General features: G+C 45.5%; 1 protein-coding gene across 3 annotated transcripts; it reads left to right on the top strand.

The window, feature by feature from the left end:
• Positions 1-877: 877 nt before the first annotated feature.
• On the top strand, positions 878-21721 carry LOC123135353 (CBL-interacting protein kinase 26-like). Of its 3 annotated transcripts, XM_044554386.1 has the most exons (10): positions 878-5012; positions 5280-5503; positions 5582-5837; positions 6015-6240; positions 6359-6479; positions 7009-7230; positions 11062-11259; positions 11390-11455; positions 13142-13234; positions 20021-21721. In XM_044554386.1, the coding sequence occupies exons 1-10, from the start codon at positions 4931-4933 to the stop codon at positions 21344-21346; spliced, it is 2814 nt and encodes a 937-aa protein (XP_044410321.1). In that variant the 5' UTR covers positions 878-4930; the 3' UTR covers positions 21347-21721. The 3 variants fall into 3 exon arrangements, with proteins under 3 accessions (XP_044410321.1, XP_044410323.1, XP_044410322.1); XM_044554388.1 differs by lacking the exon at positions 7009-7230; XM_044554387.1 differs by lacking the exon at positions 13142-13234 and having other exon boundaries at positions 930-5012.
• The last annotated feature ends 1880 nt before the right edge of the window (positions 21722-23601 follow it).

The following is a 23601-nucleotide window of genomic DNA, read 5'->3' as shown; positions in this document are numbered from 1 at the left end:
GTAAACTAATATAAGAGCGTTTAGATTACTAAAATAGTGATCTAAACACTCTTATATTAGTTTACGGAGGGAGTACTTCTCAGCGATCCTTTTCAGCAGCCGACCATTGCATGATGCATGTGGACGAGCCTTTCCGAAGCAGCAGGGGCACTACTACCTGGTAAAAGAAAATTCCCATTTGGGTTGAGGGACGGCGGTCCACCCCAGACTTCCACATAGCTCCGCCATTGGTCGCCAGAGGGGCTGCGGCCGCCTCCACCCCTTTGCCTGGTGGTCGGGGCTGCCGCCAGGGTGAACGCCCTTGGGTGGTCAGCGCAGGGTGGGGTTTGGACGGGTAGGTCGTTCCTCAACTAGATCTGGCATCCGCAGGTGGCGGAGACCAATTTGGGGATCGCCGGTGGCCGCCGCAAGTGGTGGTGCCGTCGTCGTGGGCTGCACCTTCGTCCAAGGAGTGCGGTGGGATGGGAATGGAGGTACCTTTCCGTCCCGCCTTTGATGGGTGGTGTGCGCGTGGTCTGGTGCTTGGTGTCAGTCTGAGGGGGCGGGGTTGGAGTCCTGGACGCCTGGGCAACAGCCCCGGATGATGGTCCGCTTGGTTGGCTCTTTGGCAAGCATCGTCACAGCAGTGGTGGCCGCGTTCCTTGGTCATGTGGGCAACGAGGGGTGTAGCGACGAGTATCCTTGTCTTGTTCTCTTCCAGCGGCAACAACGGAACCTTGATCTGGGTTTGTAGCCTTGGACGTGGTGGCGGGCCTTCCCTCATGGTGGGCTCGGTGGCCTAGGGTGCTTTATTGTGTCACGGGTTAGTTTTCGAGCGAAAGCTCTGCGCTTTGGCGCCAAGGAGGCAACACCCGCGGGCATCGTTTTTTCTCTTGCGGACACTATCGCAGTTTTTTACCCCATGCCAGGGCTATGGGTGAAAACCCATGTCCATCTGCTAGGACTCAGCGGCGAAGATGCTTTGCACCATTACCCTCCCGGGGGCGTCGTCGTGGAGCTCAGGTGCCTTAGGTTGCGACGTGGTGTCGTCTTCAAGCTCTCCTATGCTCATGCTCGGCAGCGTAGTTGTGGTGTTTGTGCTGCATTTGTGTTTTTGCGCGTTGCGATTTCTATTGTCTGGTTTGTAAGCACTACCTTGTATCGTTTGGCCGTGTGGCCTTATTTATCAAGCGAGCATTGAGACCAAAGTAATTAGCGTATTTAAAAAATGAAAAAACTAACGCCCACACATGTAGCATCTTGCACGTCGCCCACACGCCTCCATCACCACTCTTTTTGCCACGTATGAACAGATGACATCAGCAGGAATCTTTTTGGTTTTCGGCTTAAAAATGTTTTATCTCCTAATTAAATCTGTCTCGACGAGATCCTGAAAACTAGACCCCATGTTGATATGTTTCGATGAATTTTTTTTGCCCAAAAGTACCCATGATGTTTACACTGTAGTTCCCATAGGGTTTAAACTAAAGTTGCCATGTGGCAATTTTAGTTTGTAGAGCATGGCAATTTTAGTTTTTTGATGATGACAATTCTAGTACTATGACCATGAAAATTATTTTTTATATGAACCATGGCAATTTTAAGTGCATGTATAATGGCAATTTAAGTTTATGGTTCATGGAAAGTCTAGTTTCTTAATTCCCCATTTTATAATATGTCAAAATTTACTTTTAAATGTAGAAGAAAATAGCTAAAACATATCATGGCAAGTTCAGTGTAAACATTATGGCAATTCATATGCAATAGACACGACAACTTTTAACCAAAAAAATATCAAAATGTATTGATATGAGATCTAGTTTCGAAGATCTCGTCGGGAAGAATTTAATGGTGAAAACGGATCTTCAATCGAGATTTTCATTTAAGATATAAAACATTTTAAAAAATAAAAATCCAAAAAGATTCCCACATGCATGCACGCGGTGACGTGGCGCAATCTGTGTGTTATATGGCGTGTGGGCGGGTTTTGCTCCCACCATACATATGGGCGTTAGCGTTGTCCTTCGAAAAAGCTACGTAGAAACTAACATATGGTCTCACAACAACTCACATATCCGTAGAGAATGAAAAGGATTGGGCCTCGCGGGTCGCTCGGGCGACTCACGAGGCGATCCGCCGCCGCCGCTAGAGTTCGTCCCAGACCTCTCCTCCCCTCCTCGCCGTTGCCCACTGCAGCCTGCGGCCGACCGATTACTGGCGACAGTTTCTGTTAGCCAGCTCCTCCCTCCTCCCATGCCCCTCCCTCTCTCGTGTCCCCCTCACTTGGAGCACGACTTATTGATCCAGCAGGCGACGCGCGTCCATTGGACGACGAGATCCCTCTCCCAGCGAGGCGGTTTGAACTCCCTTCCCCGAGGCCCGATTGTGTGGCGCTGCAGTGCATGTTCTAGGCCAGCGGAATGCGGCCCGAATATGGCACGACCCGTGCGGGGCTCGCCCCTCACGGCAGGGATGGCTTGGGCCTGCCCGGTGGTTGCACGCTCGTCCTGACTGGTGGCTAGCTGCGCTGCAGTGCCTCATCTTGCCCGGTGGCACTGGTTGCGGTGGTTTTCCACCTCCTCGGGGCACCAGGGTCCCGGTAGTGGGCCGTCGCCAGCGGTAGTAGTGCGTAGAGCATGCCCCCGTCCAGAGTCAGGCGGGATTGGATAGGGGTGGTCGGCATGACTGGTTCCACGCCCAGATCTACTCGCTGTATGGGACAGGGATGGGAATGAGGCGCCTATCTGCCCGTTCCTCTGGCGAGTGGTGGCAGCATGCTAGGTCAGGGTGGGGGCTCGGGTTCCGTGCCCTGCTCCACTCGTTCCCATGCAATTGGAGTCGTCCTGGGGTGGAAAAAAGGTGCCTTTCCACTTGTTCCTTCATAGGGCGATGGCCCCAGAAGGTGAGGCCGCACGGGTGTCTCTACGACGAGCATCGTCGCAGTGGTGGTGGATCTCTCCTTGGCTACGTGGATGCTGAGGGGCGTGTCAGTCGGTGATCCTGGTGTTGTCAGTACTTCAGATGTGGTGATTCCCCGGTCTTGATCTAGAGGCCTCGATTTGGTGGCGGCGGTCCTTCCCTCGGGGTGGGGTGGTGACCTTGGTACTCCGGTGTGGTGCGAGTGGGATTCTGAGCGAAAGCTCCGCGCTCCGGCATCAGTGGCAACAATGCCTGTGGGTGTTGCATCCCTCTTGAGAGTTGTGGTTCCCCTCCTCGTGTCAGGGCTCTGGGTGCAAACCCTAGTCTGTCATTTCGGTCTTGACAGCGACAACGTGTTGCGTCGTCACCCTCTTGTGGTGGTCGTCGTGGAGCTTAGGTACCTCCGGTCGTAGCACATCGACGTCTTCGGGCATGCTTTGATCCTTGCGTGAAGCTTCTTCCACTCTGGTGTGGGGTAGTCTCATTTGTCTCCCACCTTTTACATGTGTCCTCATTGACACCATTCTCGGTCCTCGCCGTCTGTAGGGAGGATTGGTGCTCCGCGGCCCGGAGTGAGAGGGAAGGTGGTCCTCTCCGGCGATAGTTGGTGTGTGTGATGCAACAGTGTCTGGTGGTTTCCGAAGGAGGCACAATCTCGTTTGTAGTTGGTGGTCTTGACTGCCTCTTGGTGGGTGTGGCTCCTGTACTCTTTCTCGACTTTGAGTTGGTGGCATTTTTGCTAATGTCTCGTATGTCATTTTTAATATTACCTGCTTTGTAAGAGGGTTTTATCATCACCTTTTATCGGTTCGGCCATTTGGGCTTTATTTATAAAGTGGGGCAAATGCCTATTTCAAGAGACAACTCACATCTTCAAAGTCAATCCCAAACCTAATAGAACATGAAATCAGTTGTAGCTAGCAGTGAAGCGACGTATCCTGGAGGTGGGTGGAGCGCATAAGAGGAACTACAGAGAACCCGATGGGAGGCGCTGAGGAACAGCACTGCTACTCGCATCGTGGCTAAGGACCACCGTGGTGAGACCGGGGTGGCCTTGTCCACCTAGGGAGAGCTTAGGGGAGATCAAGGGGAAAACGGGTTGGAGGCAGAGAAAGGATGGATGAGTTGAGTGGGCGGAGGAGGACATGGGGGGAACGGGGGATGCACAATGAAGGTACAAAAAGAATGGCTTGGACTTATAGGATGGCGGAGTCAAATTGAAGATCAGATTTCACCATTGGATTGCCCGCTTACATAAAATCAGAACATATATAAAGGTAACCTAAACCGTAGCTCGGACCCGAGAATTATGACAATTCAAAAATTCCCGACATCCAATTTTGGTTTGCACAAAATCGCCCTCAAGATGATCTCAAACGGAAAAAATTCTCGAACATGAAAGTTGTGCACCTCGTTGACATGAACAACTTTGCTTTTTGGATCTTCACAATCTGAGGTCGTATGAGACCTCTGGAGCCAAAACAAGAGTTAAAACAGAAGGCTGCATAGGCACCTCACAGCCATCTCATAGGCTCAGAGATTATTCCGAGCCATAACATGAGGGTGCGCAGAGCGCCCGGAGCCCGCTCGAAGGGGAGGCTCGAGGCTCCGGGATGGCTTAGAGGCTCCGGGATGGCTCAGGGGCTCCAAGATATGTCCAAAACGGAGTAGATTTCAGGGTTTTCAGATGGAAATCTGAGCCATTTTCTTGTACGAGAAGTCCAACAACCTCATATATAGATGAGAGGTGATGGCCGATTGAACAACACACAATCAACAAATCAATCTATCACTTTTATCTTTTATCTTTTGACCTCTCTCCCACATTTTCTGCTCCTTGTTCTTCGTTGTTCTTCATGTTGCAGGGCAGTGTTCCCCGAGGCCCTAGAGGCAGCCAGGCCAACTTAGGGCAGCCCATAGCCACCGTACTCACTGACAAGGTCCCTCCAGGGAGTGTGAGGTTTTGGGTCTGCAAGAAACCTCGCCGGCGTGTCTTGATTATCGCGCTCCCGGTGAGAGATGCGTCCTATGTATGCTCAACGTCGGGGACGACACGGTGATGTGTTGGTGTGCGAACAAGTACATCACACACAACACACCAATTTTGACCGCAGGTACAACATTGCACATGGAAATCACAAGTTAAGGGCCAAAAGCCAAATGCAAAAGCACAAAAATAGGTGTTTGTTTTACTTATAAGCAAAATTCAAAAGCCAAAGTTAAGCCTAACCAAACACCCCCATAGCTTGATAGATTTTTTTCACAGTAGTTGCTTGTTCAGGAAATAAGAGCTAGTTCTGCAAATGTACTTATTTGCTGTTGGAAGACTGATTTTGCTTTGTAATTTTGTCTCTATTAATTATACCTGGGTCATTTTCCAGAGGCCTCAGAAACAGCGCAGTTGTCCTTGTTTAAAAGGTACGTACTGTTGTACTATTTGCAAATGGACCATGAAACTAGTGCTAAACACAAAGCCCTGGAGGGCATGCTACTTGATGCACGTGCTGAGCCGACGGATCTTCCTTTATCTCTTCTGAGAGAAATCACAAATGGTTTCTCTGATGATCTGCAAATCGGAAATGGTGGATTTGCCGTGGTTTATAAGGTACGACAATTCTCAACTGCCCTAGTCTTAATCATAGTCGATTTGAGAGCTCAGATTAGTTCATCTTGCGTACTGCAGGGAATGCTTGGGAAAGGGATGGTAGCTGTGAAAAGGCTTTCCGAAAGATTTGATATTAAAGAGATAAAGTTTAACGAAGAGGTTAGCTGTCTGCTGAATGTGAAGCACAAAAATATAGTTCGATTTCTGGGCTATTGTTCTGACACGCAAGGGATAATGATGAACTACGAGGGAAAGAACGTTTTGGCAGATGTTCGGCAAAGGTTGCTCTGCTTTGAGTATCTAGCTAAAGGGAGTCTTGATAAGTATATCACTGGTATGGAAATGTCGCTAATATGTCTTTCCATCTTTACTTCAAGAATTCCATAATTATATCATGGTATGATTAGAAATGGTCCTACACTTACAATAGGGATATAAGTAATTACTTAATGTGTTGTTCACTATCTACCAAAGTATGTCAAATATCCAATCCCTTCTCGTCCGATTACAGGACCATCTTGTGGACTTGAATGGAGAAAGCGCTATCTCATAATAAAGGGCGTCTGCGAAGGTCTATATTATCTCCATGTGAAGCAGCGTATCGTCCACTTAGATCTTAAACCCGCGAATATCTTATTGGATGATAACATGGCGCCGAAAATAGCTGATTTCGGTCTATCAAGGCGGTTTGATGAAAAGCAAAGCCGAGATTTTACTTCAAAACTGATGGGAACTTTGTAAGTTGTGTGTGACTATCGGAAGCTGGAATCTCCCTTTTTTCCCTACAGACTAGGTAGAATTTGTATGATGTTCCTTTTCCCACTCATTGATCAAACTTAACAAATTTTCATGCAGGGGTTACTTGGCACCAGAGTTCTTGAGTGGGGAAATTACATTCAAGCTGGATATATATAGTCTTGGTGTTATCATCATAGAGATACTGACAGGAAAGAAGGGATATCACGATGTTGAGGATGTAAGACCAATTTATGTGCTTGTTCCTGGATAAATGCTTGATTTAAAAATAATCAAGTTGCACTCTTACCTGGCATTACGTTATTCCTTCTTTAGACATTGTATGATGTCATTCATTCTTGAGAACACAAAAGAGCTCTATGCGTCTTATGTAGTACCATTCCTGGAGGCACATCTACAAGTGGAATGCACAAATTGGCTACAAAACAATTGAACAACTTCTTTTTCCTAGGGTATCAAGGTACACTAAAATGTGCAAAAGGACAAGAATAAACCCAGACTTTAATGATACCTACCACTAGTAAAATGCAGAGGAAAATATTCCATTTGTTTGGATCAAACCTGAAAATGCAAATTTTGATGGCACTTAACTTTTTGGCATTTTTTGTTGTTGGTTTGATATTTGAATTTATGTGATTTGGCGCATCAATACCATGCTTGCTGCTTGTATGTACTACATACGTTAATTTAATAATTTCCCATCTAAAAAGATGTTCCTCTCTTCATAACTCACTATTGCAATTTTGTAGGAACTTGATTCCTGGGGTGATAGGTTGCAGAATACCCTGGGAGACATACAATTGAAACAAGTAAGAATATGTGCTGAGATAGGGATAGAGTGCACTGAAAATGACCCAGCAAAGAGACCAGATATAGAATATATAATCAGTAGGCTCAATGAAAAGGAAAGAGGTGCTAGTGAACTGTATCAGTGTACACCTAATAAGGTACCCGGAGAGACAAGCTCCAAGGTGAGTTCTCCACAAACCTTGTTAAACCTTCACTACTGATTTTCAATGAAGGAATCCTTCAATTCACTATGCTCCCTAGGATTGGAGCTCTGTGAATCAATTGCGGGCTCAATTTTGGAGTGGGGCCTGCTTTAGATTGGGACATGCCGTTGGACTGTGTGGATTGGGACAGATCTCCCTAGAAATAGAAGGCTGGGTTTGTCAGTCTGGCGCCGCTGGTCAGGGGGAGAATGCGCTGTGGTCCAAGAGGGTCAGCGGGAGAAAGTGACGGTCTTCCTCCGTCCAACCCCAAATGCCGTGTCTCGCCCTGCTGAGATTTTTTCTGCGCATGTGGCTTAGGCGCTCGGGGTGACTTTGGATCGAGAGGGGTGCCAAATTCGGGACGGGTGTACTCGGCGGCTGCGGTTTCTCTGCTGAGTACGGCTCGGCTTTTTTTGCTGCAGTGAGAGGATCTTGGCCGCCGCCGCTGTTCCAGCCGTTCGTGCTGTCCAACCCGTCTACTTAGCCCGCTGTTCGCCGTCGGGGTGGTTTCTTGTGTGTGTGTGTGTGTGCGTGTGTGTGTGGGGGGGGGGGGGGGGCTGCTTCTTAAGGATTATGTGGGTTGCCAGTGTTGTGCTGCCTCGTGCATGGAGGATTTTGTGCTTACCTGCCGTTGCCATTCGATTGGGGTTTCCTCCTTCGCTGGTCATCACTTTCTGTTCAGGTTTGTGTATTTTCTGCTGCGCCGCCTGTGTCGTGCAGTCGTGGGTTTGTGTATTTTCTTGCGGCGTGCTTCTTTTTCCGGGCGGTCAGTGGATATCTACACCAGTCTGCCTATGTGTTTCCGTTATAGGTAGGGTTGCTTCCGTCAGCTCGGATGTTTTTCTTGCAGCATCATTGTTGGCTGGTCCTTCTTCCTGATGTGTGACGAGTTGTTCTGCCTGTGCGTTTTGTGTTGTTATCGCTGTTGTGCCTCCTGTTGAGCTAGTCTCATGTGTTGATTGGACTGGCGATCATTGGTTTATTCCATATGTGTCACACGTGATATGAATCGGGAGAATCGGGGGAAGAGGCGTAGGATGCGACAGTCTCATCTGTTTGGTGACGCTTTTGTTCATGCAATTATTTTGCTATGTCAAGAAAAACGTTGTTGCCTATTGTGCTTTCTTACGGTTGGTAGTTGCTTCAAGGGGTGATGATGGTCAGCTGGGGTTGTCCAAGGAGCTCGTGGCATACCTTACAGGTGTGGTCAAGATGTGATGCTTTTGTTTGTGCATTGTATAGGTGATGTTATTGTGTTTTGTGTTGAGATGGTCTGATCCCTGTGGGTGCCCATTTTGTTTGTGGTACCAGATAGCTACATTGGCAGATCATACCATGGTGGTCTTGATCATTCTTGTGTGCACTCTGGTGCCCTTTTTTGGTATGCTCAGAGGCGCGTTTCAGGGAGTGACGTAATGAGGAGGCGGGTTGCCTACAAGCTTTGTTGTAGTGGTTGTAAAAGTAAAGCTGGACCCCTTTAGGCAGTGGCTTTCACCCCTGCGCGAACTAGCTGTTTCCGATTGGGGCCTGGCGCCGCGGAAGTTTATGCGGCTTATTAGGGCGTATGATTCACTGTTTGCTTTCACTTCCCTTGTGGACATTCGCCATTGGTCGAAGGCTTGCCCATGGCCTCCTGTTCTGGTGGTGAGATCTAAGTGAGGATATAATGCATACCTATCAAATTTTATGTGGTCGTACTGATAATGAGTGCTTACACAGTCCTTGTGTACACCTTTGTAGTCTTTTCTGAAATCAGTATGGCCTTTATGTTGTTGCAACTACCAATCGTCGTGTTTGGAGAACCATACTGCATAAATAGATGTAAAAAAGGTTATCGACTTGTACTATTGCATAGTGTATTTCTGAGAAAGAAATAATACTAGAGAAGGCTACATTAACACCTACCTACATTCAATAGGAAAATGCTTACTTACAAAGGTAATGAGAAACTTTATAGTTCTGTGGCAGCCAGGCCCTGTATTTCGGTACTCAAATGCAATCCCATTGCTTTTATTCGTTTTATGTGCAAAGCTGTACTAAGAAGACCATCTAAATTATGCCTGCAAAAAAATCAAGGCAATTGTTGACATAGATCACCTAATATATTAAATGCATTATGTAGTTCTTGAGCAATATATTTATTTTCGTTCACATATTTTATATATTTTTTCAAAAAGGTTAAAGGGGGAGAAATCCCTCCCTTAACTGTAATGTTGTTTAGGTAGAAGATGAGACGTTTCTGCGTATTTCATGCACATAGCACCCCGTGGATTGGGCGAGTTAACAACCGTGAACTCTAGCCACCGAGCTAGCGTGGTTCTCACCATTCCATGTTTTTGTTCCGCACCTATCAGTGTTTAGATTTTTCTTTAGTTTATCTGATCCTTATGATGGACCTTGTGACCGGTGTGTCCACTAGCAGAAGGATGTTAAGAGCAAGTGCACGTAAGGTTTGCCTTTAGAATTTTGACTAATACTGAACTGGGGCTGTTGTGTTAATTGTGAATGGAAATTCACAGCAGTTCATGGCCATGCAGTTTTTAAGAACAAAATATTTCTTGCACAAGGTAAATCATGGATCGCATCCTGATGTTTTGTAGCGGACTGTCGTTGTTTTGCACATAAGGTCTAGTACTTGAAGTGTTGTTCTTGAGTGGTGCGATTTGTCAGCTACCTATTGGTCTAAAATATGCATAGATATTGCTAGTCCAGACATATAACATATATTCCTTCCCGGAAGAAGTACACGCGTTGAGCGCACGGCACATGACCATCCCATAGTCCACGCGTCTGTCATGTATGTGTGGCCTCCTTAAAGGATACTATAGAGGCCAACTACCAAGAGGGCCCGCGGGCCTAATGGAAAAGGGACGGCAAATTCCATTGTCTCGCCAAAGCAAATGCCACCGTCTCGACAAAGCATCATATGAACTAATCCCGGCGTAAAAAGAAAAAAAACAGGCGAGGGTTGAAATCACAAAAAGCTAGGCGCTGCAGCGAAGCGCGCCTTCACTTCTAGTATTTGGGAGAACAGCTAAGTAGCAAGTGAGCTCATTTGAGCCCCTTTCTACACCACTATATGGTGTAAGGATAATTTTGAATATAGATCATTGATTGAACTCAATCCAATGGTCAAGAGGTGGCAAATCTGAGTGTTGCTGGCCATTCGATTTACCATTCGTTACATCAATTTCTGACGTGTGTAATATGTAGAAGTTTCCATGATTAAACTTAGTACGCCCCTTCTAATGGGGAATATAATTGTCATTTGTACTACATCTACACACTTCTCTATTCTAGACTCTTCCATATGTGCTCTTGTTCCAATTGTGTTTCTCTCTTGAAAAAAAGTTGTCATTTATGTTTACCTTGTGAATTTGTGTTCAAGGTGAAAGACTCGTGATCAACAACTTCTTAAAGTCCACATATCTCTGTAGTGAATTTTTACCGAAAGCCGCAACACTAGCTATTTTATAAAGCCACATCGTAAGCTAAATATGTGTTAACTGTGCTTTATTTCGTAGTAGTATTATGGTGTGCAGTCTTGGAGAATTATGTAACTAGGGTATACTTTTTTCAAAATTTGACTACAATTAGTAGAAAAATTGTATCTTACACTCCGCGTGCATATGTAAATTTCATGGCTTGTCGATATTGTGTTATACTAATCTCTCACGACTCACATACAAAACACATATAACTTATTAGTCAAAAATAATTAGGAAAGTGCATTTGCTTACTATAGTTGAATAAGTTCGGGATTTGAAAATGTGTTTCTCCTTTTCATAACTCATGCTTGCAATTCCGTAGGTACTTGGTATGTCTTGGAATAGGCTGGCGAAATCACATGGAGACATACAGTTGGAACGCGCTGAGACAGGGATAGAGTGCACTGAAAATAAGGCAACAAAGGGGCTAGTTACACAACATATAACCGACAGGCTTGATGAGGCAGAAAGTACGGGCTGGTCGATCAAAACTAGTGGGAGTAATTTATCAGTAGTGCAGGTAAGTTCACCAACTGCATGTGATCTTCCTCCCACATATGTCAATTTCTATATCTTGTGTACATTTCCATTTTTCACTTTTGATGTTCCTGGCTGGTGGATGAGATGACGTTTCATTGGTTATTCAACAGGTAGAAAAGGACTTCACTGAGCTGAATCTATGGGAACTTAAAGTTCCAGGAGAGACAAGCAATGAGGTGCGTTCTCCCTAAACCTGTGAAACCTTAAATACTGACCTCCAAACAGAAATACTTCAGAGAATGACTAAGCAGTACCCAAGTTGTGGGCTCTTCTAAAACGTTTCTTTAAGATCTTCTAAAACGTATTAAAAAAGGTGTGTTCGCATACAATAATTTCCGAGCGCTGGTCAACTCTACCGTCAATAAGGTGACACTCTGGAACTTGTCTGGGGCCAAAAAACTCCGCAAGCTTCCATTGCACACAAGGTCTCTTGACGCATAGGTGCTTTATTCTAGTCATCGATCAGGCTTTGTGTTCTTCTTGTTTTTGTAGGATAGCCCTGGCTGAACACATGGTTCTTTTTTGGGTGTTTTAGGTCAATGTTGTTGGATAATTAGCAATTTTCGGATTAATGTAATCCGTAAATAAATCATGATGACAACGCTAACAATATTAATTTCATATTGTAAGCTATTCATGCGATTGTGTACTAGATATAGAACAGTCATTTATATAATCATGTTTGGTACTGCAAATGCATAAACCTGTAAAAGCACGATGAACACATCATACCCTCCAGTCGGAAAGGTCAAAGCCACGGCGGCAGAGGCAGAGACTTCATCGGCCTTCTTGTTTGCGGCGTCGGTGTTGTCACCCATGGCGTCGGTGGGGAGGTCGAGGAAGTAGTCGAAGTCGTGGACGTAAACAAACAGCAGCGAGCAGTCGCGCCGAGACGCTCAACCTTATCGCCCTTCTCTTGGTGCGGGATCACAAAGGGCGGGTTCTGGAGGCCTGCTCTCCTGGACAACCGTGCATGCAGTCGCCATGATGGAGTAGCCAGAAGCAGCAGTAGTGAGAGGAAGGACGGTGGAACATGCGCGAGGAGGCAGAACATATGTGATATGATCATGTGATGGCTAGGGTTTGCCAACACCTCCAATATATAACCGGTAGGGTACAGAGATGTAGTGTTAGGTCCACGACCGAGTTGGTAATAGACCATTATCCAAACAGATTGGATACGACTGTTCGTAACGCGCCCGTTAATGACTCATAATTAATTGCCAAATAATTATTTGTTTCCAACTGGCAAATATTAAGCGCACAAGTGACATTGGTCTGAACTCGGCTCCTTTAGGGAACACAACACACGCGTAGAAGAGGCGGGCAATGGCGGAGGAGTGCGCGTGTACCGTTCCTCTTCTCATGCTCCAATAGGACGTGAAAGAGAATCCCTTATACGTTGGTCTCAACTCTCCTTCACCTCCAGGGTGGTAGTAAACTTCCCACCATGTCTTGAAACTCCACATGGGCCTTTGAGATTTTACATGAATAATTTGGTTCAAGGGCCTAAAGCCCACCAAGAATTGAACAATCCCCCACCAGATCTCAGAGGCACATTGTGTTTTCATCTGTTCCAATCATTGTTTTGATATACTAGTATTTTCAGCGAAAACTGATTATGGTTAACATCCACCTAGAGAAAGGGGCTACACTTGTCCACAAATGAACAATGGACTATGACTTGAATTGTCAGTTTTATTGTCTTACTACTACTAAGCTGCCAAAAGCTAACCCCACGGGCGGAGTATATTAGTTACACTATTGACATATTCATGAACTTACTAGATATTAGCCTATCTCATAGACTTTGACTAGCAGTTGGGCTCATATGGGTTTGTTCTTCCAATATTGCTATGTAGGATAGCATCTCACTTATACAAGCCTCAGAACAGATTAAGACAAAGTCAACCTGCCATACAGATTGTCATAGTAGTGCATCTCCAACGGAGCAGGTTAGTAAAATTACTCTTCTGCAATTAACCGGTAGCTTGTTTTCCGAGGTCCTGATTCACAGGATCTCCAATCACATAGGTTGGGTTACCACCATGGCAACTCATGTGTCTCATTTCCATCTCCCTTGATGCATTTATCACATTTCATGATAGCCCTTTTCTGAATGGATCTGCAGATTCCTAGCCCTTTGGATGTATTCAAGTGCTATTACTCCAGAGTTTCTTAGATGTCTGACAGATTTCATTCTTCTTTTTATATGTTTTATGGATTGCATGTTTTCATTTGTACTATTCACTTTGACAACGACTAGTTGATTGTCATTGTTCATGAGCACAGTTGTAATTGGCTTTTCAGCCACTGGCAAGTCCATGAAAAGCTCTCAAAACCATTTTGCTTCGACAACAACTTTATCTAATGTTTTGAGTTCTTCCATTGTTGACTTCATTAAGATAGTCTTCTTGCAAGACTTCCATGAAACAACGCCATCTTCAAGTGTAAACATATATCCACTTTTGGCCTTCATCTCATCAGCATCAAAACTCTAGTTTGAGTCACTACCATTCAAGTACCTTCGGGTATCTGGTATAATGTAGTTCGTAGCTCATGGTACCTTCCAAATAGCGCATAACTCTTTCAATAGCATGCAAATGTACATCTCCCGAATTGGAAACAAATCAGCTCAGTTTGCTGACAGCAAACGTGATGTCAGGCCTCGTATTGCAAGGTAGATTAGTGGGCCAATAACTTGAGAGTATCTCTATTGATCCTTAGCGGTTCCTTTGAACTTTGAATCTGTAGACTAGGATCATATGGTGTTGGAGAAGGTTTGCAATCTGAGTAACAAAGCGCCTCCGAATTTTCTCAACGTAATGGGATTGCAAAAGTGTAATCACATCATCATCATCATCATCATCATCATCTCCCAAAAGCTTGATGTTCAAGATAACATCAGTCACACCACGATCTTTCATATTGAAGTTACGAATTTGAGGTTGGTCCAAATATCAGTATGTCATTGACATACAAGCACAATATAACTCCTTCGGCCCCACCATGGCGATAGTATACACATTTGTATGTTTCATCAACAATAAAGTCAGCTGATGTTAAAGTTTTGTCAAACTTCTCATGGCATTGCTTAGGTGCTTGTTTCAAGCCATCCAAATATTTCAATAATTTGCACATTGTTCCTTCCTGACCATCCAGTACAAAGTCATATAGCTGTTGTATATAGATTCCTCATCTAACTATCCATTTAGGAAAGTTGTCTTGACGTCCATTTGATGGACGAGAAGACCATACGAGGTAGCTAACGAGTAGCACTCAAATGGAGGTCAGTCTGGCCACATGTGAGTTAGTATCGAAGACATCTTCGCCTTCCTTCTGGGTATAACCCTTGGCCACAAGTCTAGCCTTGTACTTTTCAGTCGTACCATCGGGCCTAAGTTTCATTTTGAATACCCACTTACATCCCACATGTTTACAACCATATATAGGGACGATTAGTGATCTCCCATGTCTCGTTAGCCATAATGAAATCCATCTCACTACGGACCGCTTCCTTCCAGTTGTCATCATTTGGAGATGCATAAGCTTCTAAAATGGAGTTGGGAGTATCGTCCACGAGGTACACAATGAAATCAACAACAAAGGACTTTGCAGACAATTGTCTCTTGCTCCTAATAGGAGCTCCATTCTCTTCCTCCACAGGATTTTCATCATGTGTTTTTTCATAATATTCGATCGGGTAAGTTGAAGAGTCTCATCAGATTCCTGCCTAGAATTGTTCTGCATATCTCTCGTAGGAAAATATCCTCAAAGAATATAACATCTTTAGACTACACAATCGTACTGACCTTCACGCCAGGTACTTCAGATTTCGCCACTAGAACCTATAGCCAACGGTGTGGTTAGCATAACTCAGCAAAACATAGTCCACAGTCTTTGGTCCAAGCTTACGCTTTTTGGGGAATTGGCACATTGACATTCGTCAAACAACCTCAAGTGCGTAAGTAAGAGAGTGTGGTTCTTATCTTCTCCCATTGCTCATAGGGAGTAATCGTTTTATCCTTAATGGGAACCTTATTCAGGACATGACATGATGTCAATATAGCCTCCTCCGACCAAGCCTTGGATAAACCCAAATGTATCTAACATGGTGTAAACCAAATCTGTTAGAGTACATTTTTTTCCGTTCAGCAACCCTATTTGACTGGGGTGAAAAGCGAGGCGTCTACTCATGAATAATGCCATGTTCCACACAGAATAAAGTATTCTCCACCACCATCATACCGAACTTATTTGATTTTATTTCTAAGTAGAGCCTCATCCTTAGTATTTAATAGATACACATAGCAAAATCTAGTGGAATCATCTATCAACGTCATGAAATATTTCTTTCCACCTTTATTCTATACACGATTCATCTCACACAGATTAGAATGTATGTGCTCTAATGTTGCGAAGTGTCTCTCCTTCGCAGTCTTGTTGGGCTTGCAAGGTTTATTTGCTTGCACATAAGCATGGCACTTAGAGCCTTTGGCAAAGGTGAAACTCGGGATTAAATTCATCTTGCCTAGCCATTTCATACAACCAAAATAAAGTGACAAAGTCATGAATGCCAAGCATCAGTTTCATTAACACTCGAATATATATGGTTCACAACCTTATTACAGAAAGCAGCTAGGGAAAGATAGAACAGACGTTCGCACTCATAATCTTTAGCGACAAAAGCCCATACTTAGATATGACTACTTTATTGGACACAAAAACCAACTTAAACCCTTCATTACAGAGAAGGAAACTGCTAATGAGATTCCTACTGACAGAGGGGACATGCTGCACATTCTTCCGCTGCACGATATTTCCCAAGTAAACTTTGGATCTACCGTGGCAGCGCCATGAACAAAAGCATGTGCGTCGTTCCCCACCAGAACAGAGTAATCTCTGCGAACTGATAAGAAGAAAACAAGGAAATATCAGCACAAACATATATATTTGCAAATGTATCAACCCACCAATCGGTAGACTTACAAACAGACAGTACATTAAGTAAATTACCATACCCAGATGCTCCATTATCATTGTTGACGCTCATGGTTACGTTGACAAACTTGGAGTTTTGTCTTGACTTCCTACCCTTGCGTTGGAAGCATTTGGAGGACCAATGACTCACCTCATCAGAAGTGAAGCATCCATCATTATCCTTGACCCTTGTTGTTTTTCTTACCCTTTTTCTTGAAGTTGGTGTTCTGGATTGCGTTATATCCCTTGAATTTATGGAAGTTCTTCTGCACCACATTGGCGCTAGAAGGTCCCTTGGCCCCTTTGGCGTGTTAGTCCTTTGCTCTATAATTTTATTCTACACTCTGATGACTGATAACAATCTCAACTGAGAACTCACATCTCTGGTGCTTTAGAGAAGCAAGAAACCTCCTCCAAGAAGGTGGGAGTTTAGCAATTATACATCCCATGACAAACTTGTCCGGTAACTCGCATTTAAGGAGTTCGAGCTCCTTAATGATACATTGTACTTCATGAGCCTGGTCCAACATAGAATGGTTATCAACCACCCTGTAGTAATGGAACTGCTCCATGGCATACAACTCACTGCCAGCATCAGTTGCACCAAATTTAGCTTTTAGCGCATCCCACAAGTCCTTGGCAACCCGCATATGTAGGTATCCGTCCTGTAGCTTGCATCCGATCATGCTCATAATGGGTCCAACAAAGAAGGTGGTGGAGTCCCTGAACGCCTTCTCCTGTTCAGGAGTAATCGTTCCATCAGGAGTAGCACCAGCGACCCAGAACATGTTCATGGCCGTGAGCCACAAGATAGTCTTGGTCTGCAAATGCTTAAAGTGGACACCTGTAGATGGGTTCGGTCTCAATGCAGCAGCAAAGCCTTGAATGAAAAATTGCCTATAGACAAAATGTTTTTGGAATGTTGGATAAATTAGTATATTTTTTGATTAATTTGATCCATTAATAAATCAAGATGACAGCCCTAACAATATTAATCTCACATTGTAAGCTGGTCATGCGAGTGCATACTAGATATAGAACAGGCATATCTATCATAAGTATCGCAAATGCATAAACCAGTAAAAGCGGCATGAACAACTCATACCCTCCCGTCGGAAAGATCAGAGCCCCGATGGCAGCGACAGAGGTTCAACAACCTTCTTGTTTGCGACGTCGCTGTTGTCCCCCATGGTGTCGGGGCGGGGGGGGGGGGGGGGGGGGAGGTCGAGGAAGTAGTCGGAGTCATGGACGTAAACGAACAGTAGCGAGTAGTCGTGGCAAGATGCTCCCCAAAAATCTTATCGCCCTTTTTTCCGTGCAGGGTCACAAAGGGCTCTCCATGGAGACCTGCTCTCCTAAACAACCGTACACGGTCGTTGAGATTGAGTTGCTAAAAGCAGCAGCAGTGAGAGGAAACGATGATGGAACGTGCGAGGAGAGAGAGCAGATGCGATCTGATCAGATGACGGCTACGGTTGCCAATGCCTCCAATATACATGCGATTGGGTAGGGAGACGTGGTGTTAGGCCCACAACCGAGTCTGTAACAACCCACTATATCCAAACGGATCGGATAGAGTTAACTGTAACACGTACGTTAATGACTCGTAATTAATTATCCGTTTTCAACCGGCAAAAATAAAGGGCACAAATAACATAGATCCGAGCTTGGCTCAGCTCGTTCGCGAAACATGACGCGCGCGGGCGAGGTGGGCGGTGTTGGAGGAGCGCATCGTGTACAACTTCTTTTCTCATGCTATAATAGGATGTGGAAGAGAATCTCTTATATCTTGATCTCAACTCTCCTTCACTTCCAACATGCTAGTACTAAACTTCCCATCATGTCACAAAACCCCACATGGGCCTTTGAGATTTTTCAGGAATTATTTGGTTCATGGTGACTGCTCGTGTACTTTGCTGCTCTAATATACAATAACATGAATTTAGATGCGAGTTCGAAAAAAAAACATCAGTTCCCCGTTTATAATAACTTCCAGTTTTTTTGGCGGGGATAATAACTCACAGTTGCATGGAAGTTGGTATGTTGTGGAATACGTATGAGGAACCATTCGGAGAAAGATCTTAGTCGAGTTCACTCTGAACTTGTAGAACCTTAATTAGTAAATTCCGACAGATAAATGCTGCGGCAAAATAGCACCCAAGCTCCTTTAAAAGATAATTCCAAAGAGTAAATATAAATATTTCAACTTCTATTGGGGGACAAAGCACACATATAAATGTCGAGTACTGTATGCACTCTTTCAACTTCGTGTTCACAAAAATGCACACATATAAATGTAGAGTGCCCCTCTCACCCACGCGTCGCCTCCCCTGGGCGACGCCAGGGGACCCAAACCTTAGTGCTGCCAGCACCCCTCTCGTCTCCTCTCCTACCGCTGCTGCTGCCAGCCAAGTCCGTGGTGGCAGCGGGCTTGACGCCAAAGTGCTAGGGCGGGTGGTGTGCTGCGTGATCCCCCGAAGGCGGTAGGAGCCACTCTGGTGGTGGATCCACGAGCAACAGGTAGGGCGGCGCCCCTTGCCTGTGCGGCGGTGGCCTAATCACGGATGGCATTGTGCTCTTCCCCTCGCTGGAATATTTGCCTGGAGATGGGTGGCCGAGAAAGCCATGGATCTGGTGTCCCGTCTAGGTATGCCCCGGCGTGGTTTTGTCCAACCGACGACGCGTGGAGCATCCAGTGAGAGGTGGTTAGACGCTCTCCGACGGTGTTCCGGCGGCGGACTTCGTATTTGCAACGAGGCTATGCACGGATCCAATCAGCTACGAGAGCGGGGTTATGCGACTTCGGGTGAAATCGCGCCGACTACGGTCATGGCAGACGATGTTGGTGTCTATGATGTCGTTCCCTTCTCGAGGCATCGTTGTTGGAGGTCGTGGCACCAAGCTGGAGATGCTCCGGGGGAAATCCTAGATCTGGGTCTTCCCGGATCGGATGATGACGGCATCTTCGATGTTGTTTTTCCCTCCTAGGGGCATCATTTTGGAGGAGGTGCTGGCTGAAAGGGCCCAAAGGTGGAGCGGTGTTTCATCCTCCGCATCGACGATGGCATCTCTCAGCGGCGTGGCGCGGTGGAGTCTCGGCGTCTGATGCGTTAGACGGACTCGCACAGGAGGACGATCCTATGTTCCGTTGTGGTGGCGTCGAAGGAAGGTCTGACAAGGTCCATGCGTCGGCACTTGCTCTGAAGATGTATCGATGGAAAACGGCGGCGGTCGCCTCTGAGAGTGCGCCGGACCGGTCTATGTCCCAGACCCGGTAATGTGGCTTGGTTGGGGCCTCCCGCTTTAGATGTTAGCCTCTGGTGTGAAGTCTGTTTGATAGTCGGCTCGGACTATCGGCACCCCTTCATTAAGTTGATAGAAGTAGCGTCAGATGTTGCCGAGACAGTGGCTTCAGGCTTACTGATGCATTAATTTATAAGGTCTTTGTGAATAATTAATAAAGTGGCTGCATGCATCGCCCAGATGCAGAGGCCGGGGGTCATCCTTCTTTTTGAAAAAAATAATATAAATGTTGAGTACTGTATGCACTCTTTCAACTTGGTGTTCTTCACGAAAAGTTATGAGTAAATAAAGTATCAGACAGTTGCATGTTAATCTGTTATACAATGAAATTGGGATATTTGGGGAGGCTTCTGCTCATTTGAGCTCGGGAGCTCTTTTCATCTTCTGAATACTGAGTATATTTACCTTATGTATTTTAAATCTGTAATAAATGGAACTGAATTTTCATTTAATGGCAGCGTTGTCAAATGGAGGTGGGCACACTATTGATGCGCCGTTATGAAACAGGGAAGCCGTTAGCACAAGGGAACTTTGGGAAGACATATTTTGCTTGGAACATTATAAATGGAGAAAGAGTTGTAATAAAGGTAATTGATAAGGATAAGGTCATGAGGGGTAGGCTAATGGTGCAGAAAGAAAAGAAGGTTTCAATAGTGAGAAAGATAACGCATCCAAACATCGTGCAACTTTCCGAGGTAATGGCTACAAAGAGCAAGATTTACTTGGTTTTGGAGTATGCTAGAGGTGGTGAGCTTTTCAACAAAATATCCAAGGGAAAGTTCAGTGAGGATGTCGCGTGGAGATACTTCCACCAATTGATCAGTGCCGTGGGTCACTGCCACAGCCTAGGTGTTTATCATGGTGACTTGAAGCCGGAAAACCTGCTTTTAGATGAGGTTGATAATCTAAAAGTATCTGGGTTTGGTCTAAGTGCCCTAGCTGACCCCAAGAGACAAGATGGCCGCCTCCATACAACCTATGGAACTCCAGCTTATGTTGCTCCCGAAGTGCTTAGCGGGAGAGACCATGACGGCGCGAAGGCTGACATATGGTTCTGTGGAGTAATTTTGTTAGCGCTGGTGGCTGGTGACCTTCCTTTCCAGGACACAACTCTTACTGATATGTATACGAAGATCTCCAGAGGTGAATATAGTTGCCCTTGTCCTTTGTCTGCTGAGTTGGAGGATCTACTCTCTATGATTCTTCATCAAGATCCAAGTGCTAGAGCTTCCGTCTTAAGGATAAAGAGAAGCGCATGGTTCAGAAAACATGAAGCAAGAGACAAGATTTACAAAGATGGAGACAAAACCTCCGACTTAATGGAATCCATTAATACATACAGAAACCAAACATCAGCAAGACTCACAAACATGAATGCATTTGATATCATTTCTCTCTCCTCGGGATACGACCTATCCAGTTTGTTCGAAGAGTATGGCCGATGCGAGTACAAATTTACTAGTATGCAGCCAGCAGAGATTATATTCGCTAAGCTAAGTGAACTGGCAAAGCAATTGAAGGTTGAAATTAAGGAGAGAGAAAACGGTGTTGTAAAATTGGCAGCACCAAAGGAAGGAAGGAAGGGATTTGTTGAGCTTGACGCAAAGGTTTTTGAGCTTACGGAGTCTGTAGTATTAGTCGAGTTAAGACAAACCAATGGAGATACTATAGAGTATAAACATCTCGTGGAAGATGAAATAAGGCCTGCCTTTAAAGATGAGGTTTGGGTGTGGCAAGATGAGCCTGAGCATTATATCCAAGGAGGAGAGCAGCAGGAGGAGTGAGTGATGGGCCCAATTGCAAGTCTGCTAGTACTACGAAAGCCACGGGACGATATGCAGTTGCCGTCGCCATATGGTGTAAGCAGTACCTATGCAAACTGTTGCAACTGCCAGTACCAGATTTCTACCATACCAGCTGCAGGACGGGTTCCAGCAGTCATGCATGAGTTGTTGACACATCATTCGGCAATTTTTTCTTCGTTGCCTCTTTCTTTATACTCCTTCCGTCCCAAAATAAGTGTCTTGAGCTTAGTACGAATTTGTACTAGAACTAGTACAAAGTTGAGACACTTATTTTGAGACGGAAGGAGTATTTCTGTATTTTCTTCTGATACTGTATACAACCTTGCTTCCTAAAAGTATGCTCAATTTTGGTAACCTGCGAGGACGACTGAAATGTGTATTCAGTGTGCTTAAGACGTTTCTTTTTTAGCCATACAACGAAATCATGGCATGCAGCCATTGCCATATCTAGCATGTAATGTGTGTAACCTTTATTAGCCCTGTGATTGTGATCTCTTCACGTGTCGGTGTGGACAAACAGTACTGGAAAATCCGTCTTTGCCGAGTTCTCGGGCCTTCACCGAGTTCTTCTCATGTGAGCTCAGCAAAAGGCATCTCTGTCGAGTACAGCTCTCGGCAAGAAATGGGACTCGACAGCGACCTGTCTTTGCCCAGGAATAGACAAACAAGACTCAGCAGCAAAAATAAAAGAAATACTCGGCCTATAAGCCCTTTGCTGAGTGCGCAGTAGTAAGAGCATTGGTTAATAATATAGCCAACTGCTGGCTATATAATGTTTCGACGTCATATAAGGTTGGCTATAAGAGGACTATTTTTCTTCACCTTCTCTTTATCCCTTTCTTTACATTTATTGTATCTACCCATGAACGTGCATATACCTAGGCTCTTGCACGAGAGCCCATTCCTTTTTCATGTCTCTCTCCTCCACATAGGCAAAATTGCCATGTAAATGGTCTATAAGCCCAGTATTGTACTTGGTCTAAATGAAACTCAGTAAAGTTGGTGCCACACGGGCTTCACGTCGGTGGATGGCGGCTCCATCACGATAGGTATCTTTTGCCGAGTGCCCCCGACAGACGCTCAGCATAGAATTTGTGCAATCTTTTTCTAAATGTAAAAAGCCATGGCGAGCCCTCTGGCAAGGCTCTCGGTAAACGCCTCATGCGTGTGAAAGGCGGGTCCTTTCCACTCGTGTCTTTGGTTGGGGTAGCGGAGGATCTCGGATGAGGTGGTGTCAAGGTCTTGGATGCCGGGGCAGCGGCCTTGGGGTGAGTCTGCGTGGTTCTTGGGCAGAACCCGTGGCTTGGTGCTGCCTGGTTGCCACGGCCGTGCGGGCGGCGTGGTAGTCGGGGGTGTGGCGTTCGGTGGCGGTGAATGGTGGTCGGGGTGAAAACCTGCTCTATCTTCGTACGGACAGGCGGTGGCAAATCGTTCCCTTCTTGAAGGCGTCGTCGCGGCTCTCGTTGCCCGTCATGTGGCTCCAGGGGAAACTCTGATCTTCGGATCCGGCGGTGGCGGCACTCCGGTGTCGTCCCCTTCCTGAAGGCGCCGCCTTGGAGCCCACGGTTCGTCATATGCGGCTTCACCTCTTTGCGTAGTGCTAGGGATGGTTTTGCTACGCTCAGCGCCTATGTCACTGCTAGGAAAAGGGCTATAGATGAAATGGATACTAATGGCGCACCTGAAATGTGGTGCGCCACTACTATATAGCAGTGGCGCATCATGTGCTGGTGCGCCATTAGTGTGGAAGACACTAATGGCGCACCAGACACATGGTGCGCCACTAGTAATAAAAAATTTTATTTTTATTTTTCCAAACATACTAATGACGCACCCAGGCACAGTGCGCCATTACTAGTTCTAACTAGTAATGGCGCACCAGCCACATAGTGCGCCCACTGCTATATTTTTTTTATTTTTTTTTGGCAAAACTACTAATGGCGCACCGTGGCATAGTGCGCCATTACTAGTTTAAACTAGTAATGGGGCACTATGCCACGGTGCGCCATTAGTATTTTTTTTGCAAAACTACTAATGGCGCACCACCAACAGGTGCGCCATTAGTAACCAGGGACCAACAAGATATTTTAGACAGACACACCTACCCACTCACTTTCCCCACTTCATTATCTCCACCCCCTCCTCCAAACCTGTCTCGGCTGCCTCCTCCTTCTAACCTCATTTGCATCATAGATTCATCCAAATTAAGTGGTTAAATTACCTTTTTTTGATAG

The sequence above is a fragment of the Triticum aestivum genome, chromosome 6B, assembly GCF_018294505.1.
Source record: "Triticum aestivum cultivar Chinese Spring chromosome 6B, IWGSC CS RefSeq v2.1, whole genome shotgun sequence".
NCBI lineage: Eukaryota > Viridiplantae > Streptophyta > Magnoliopsida > Poales > Poaceae > Triticum > Triticum aestivum.
The sequence above is the reverse complement of the archived record's forward strand: the minus strand, read 5'-3'. Positions and strand labels throughout refer to the sequence as shown.

Coding starts and splice junctions, on each gene's coding strand:
- LOC123135353 (XM_044554386.1), top strand. CDS start 4,931: ATGCTCAACGTCGGGGACGACACGGTGATGTGTTGGTGTGCGAACAAG. Junction 7,231..11,061: donor CCGGAGAGACAAGCTCCAAG/GTGAGTTCTCCA, acceptor GCAATTCCGTAG/GTACTTGGTATGTCTTGGAA. Junction 11,260..11,389: donor GTAATTTATCAGTAGTGCAG/GTAAGTTCACCA, acceptor GTTATTCAACAG/GTAGAAAAGGACTTCACTGA.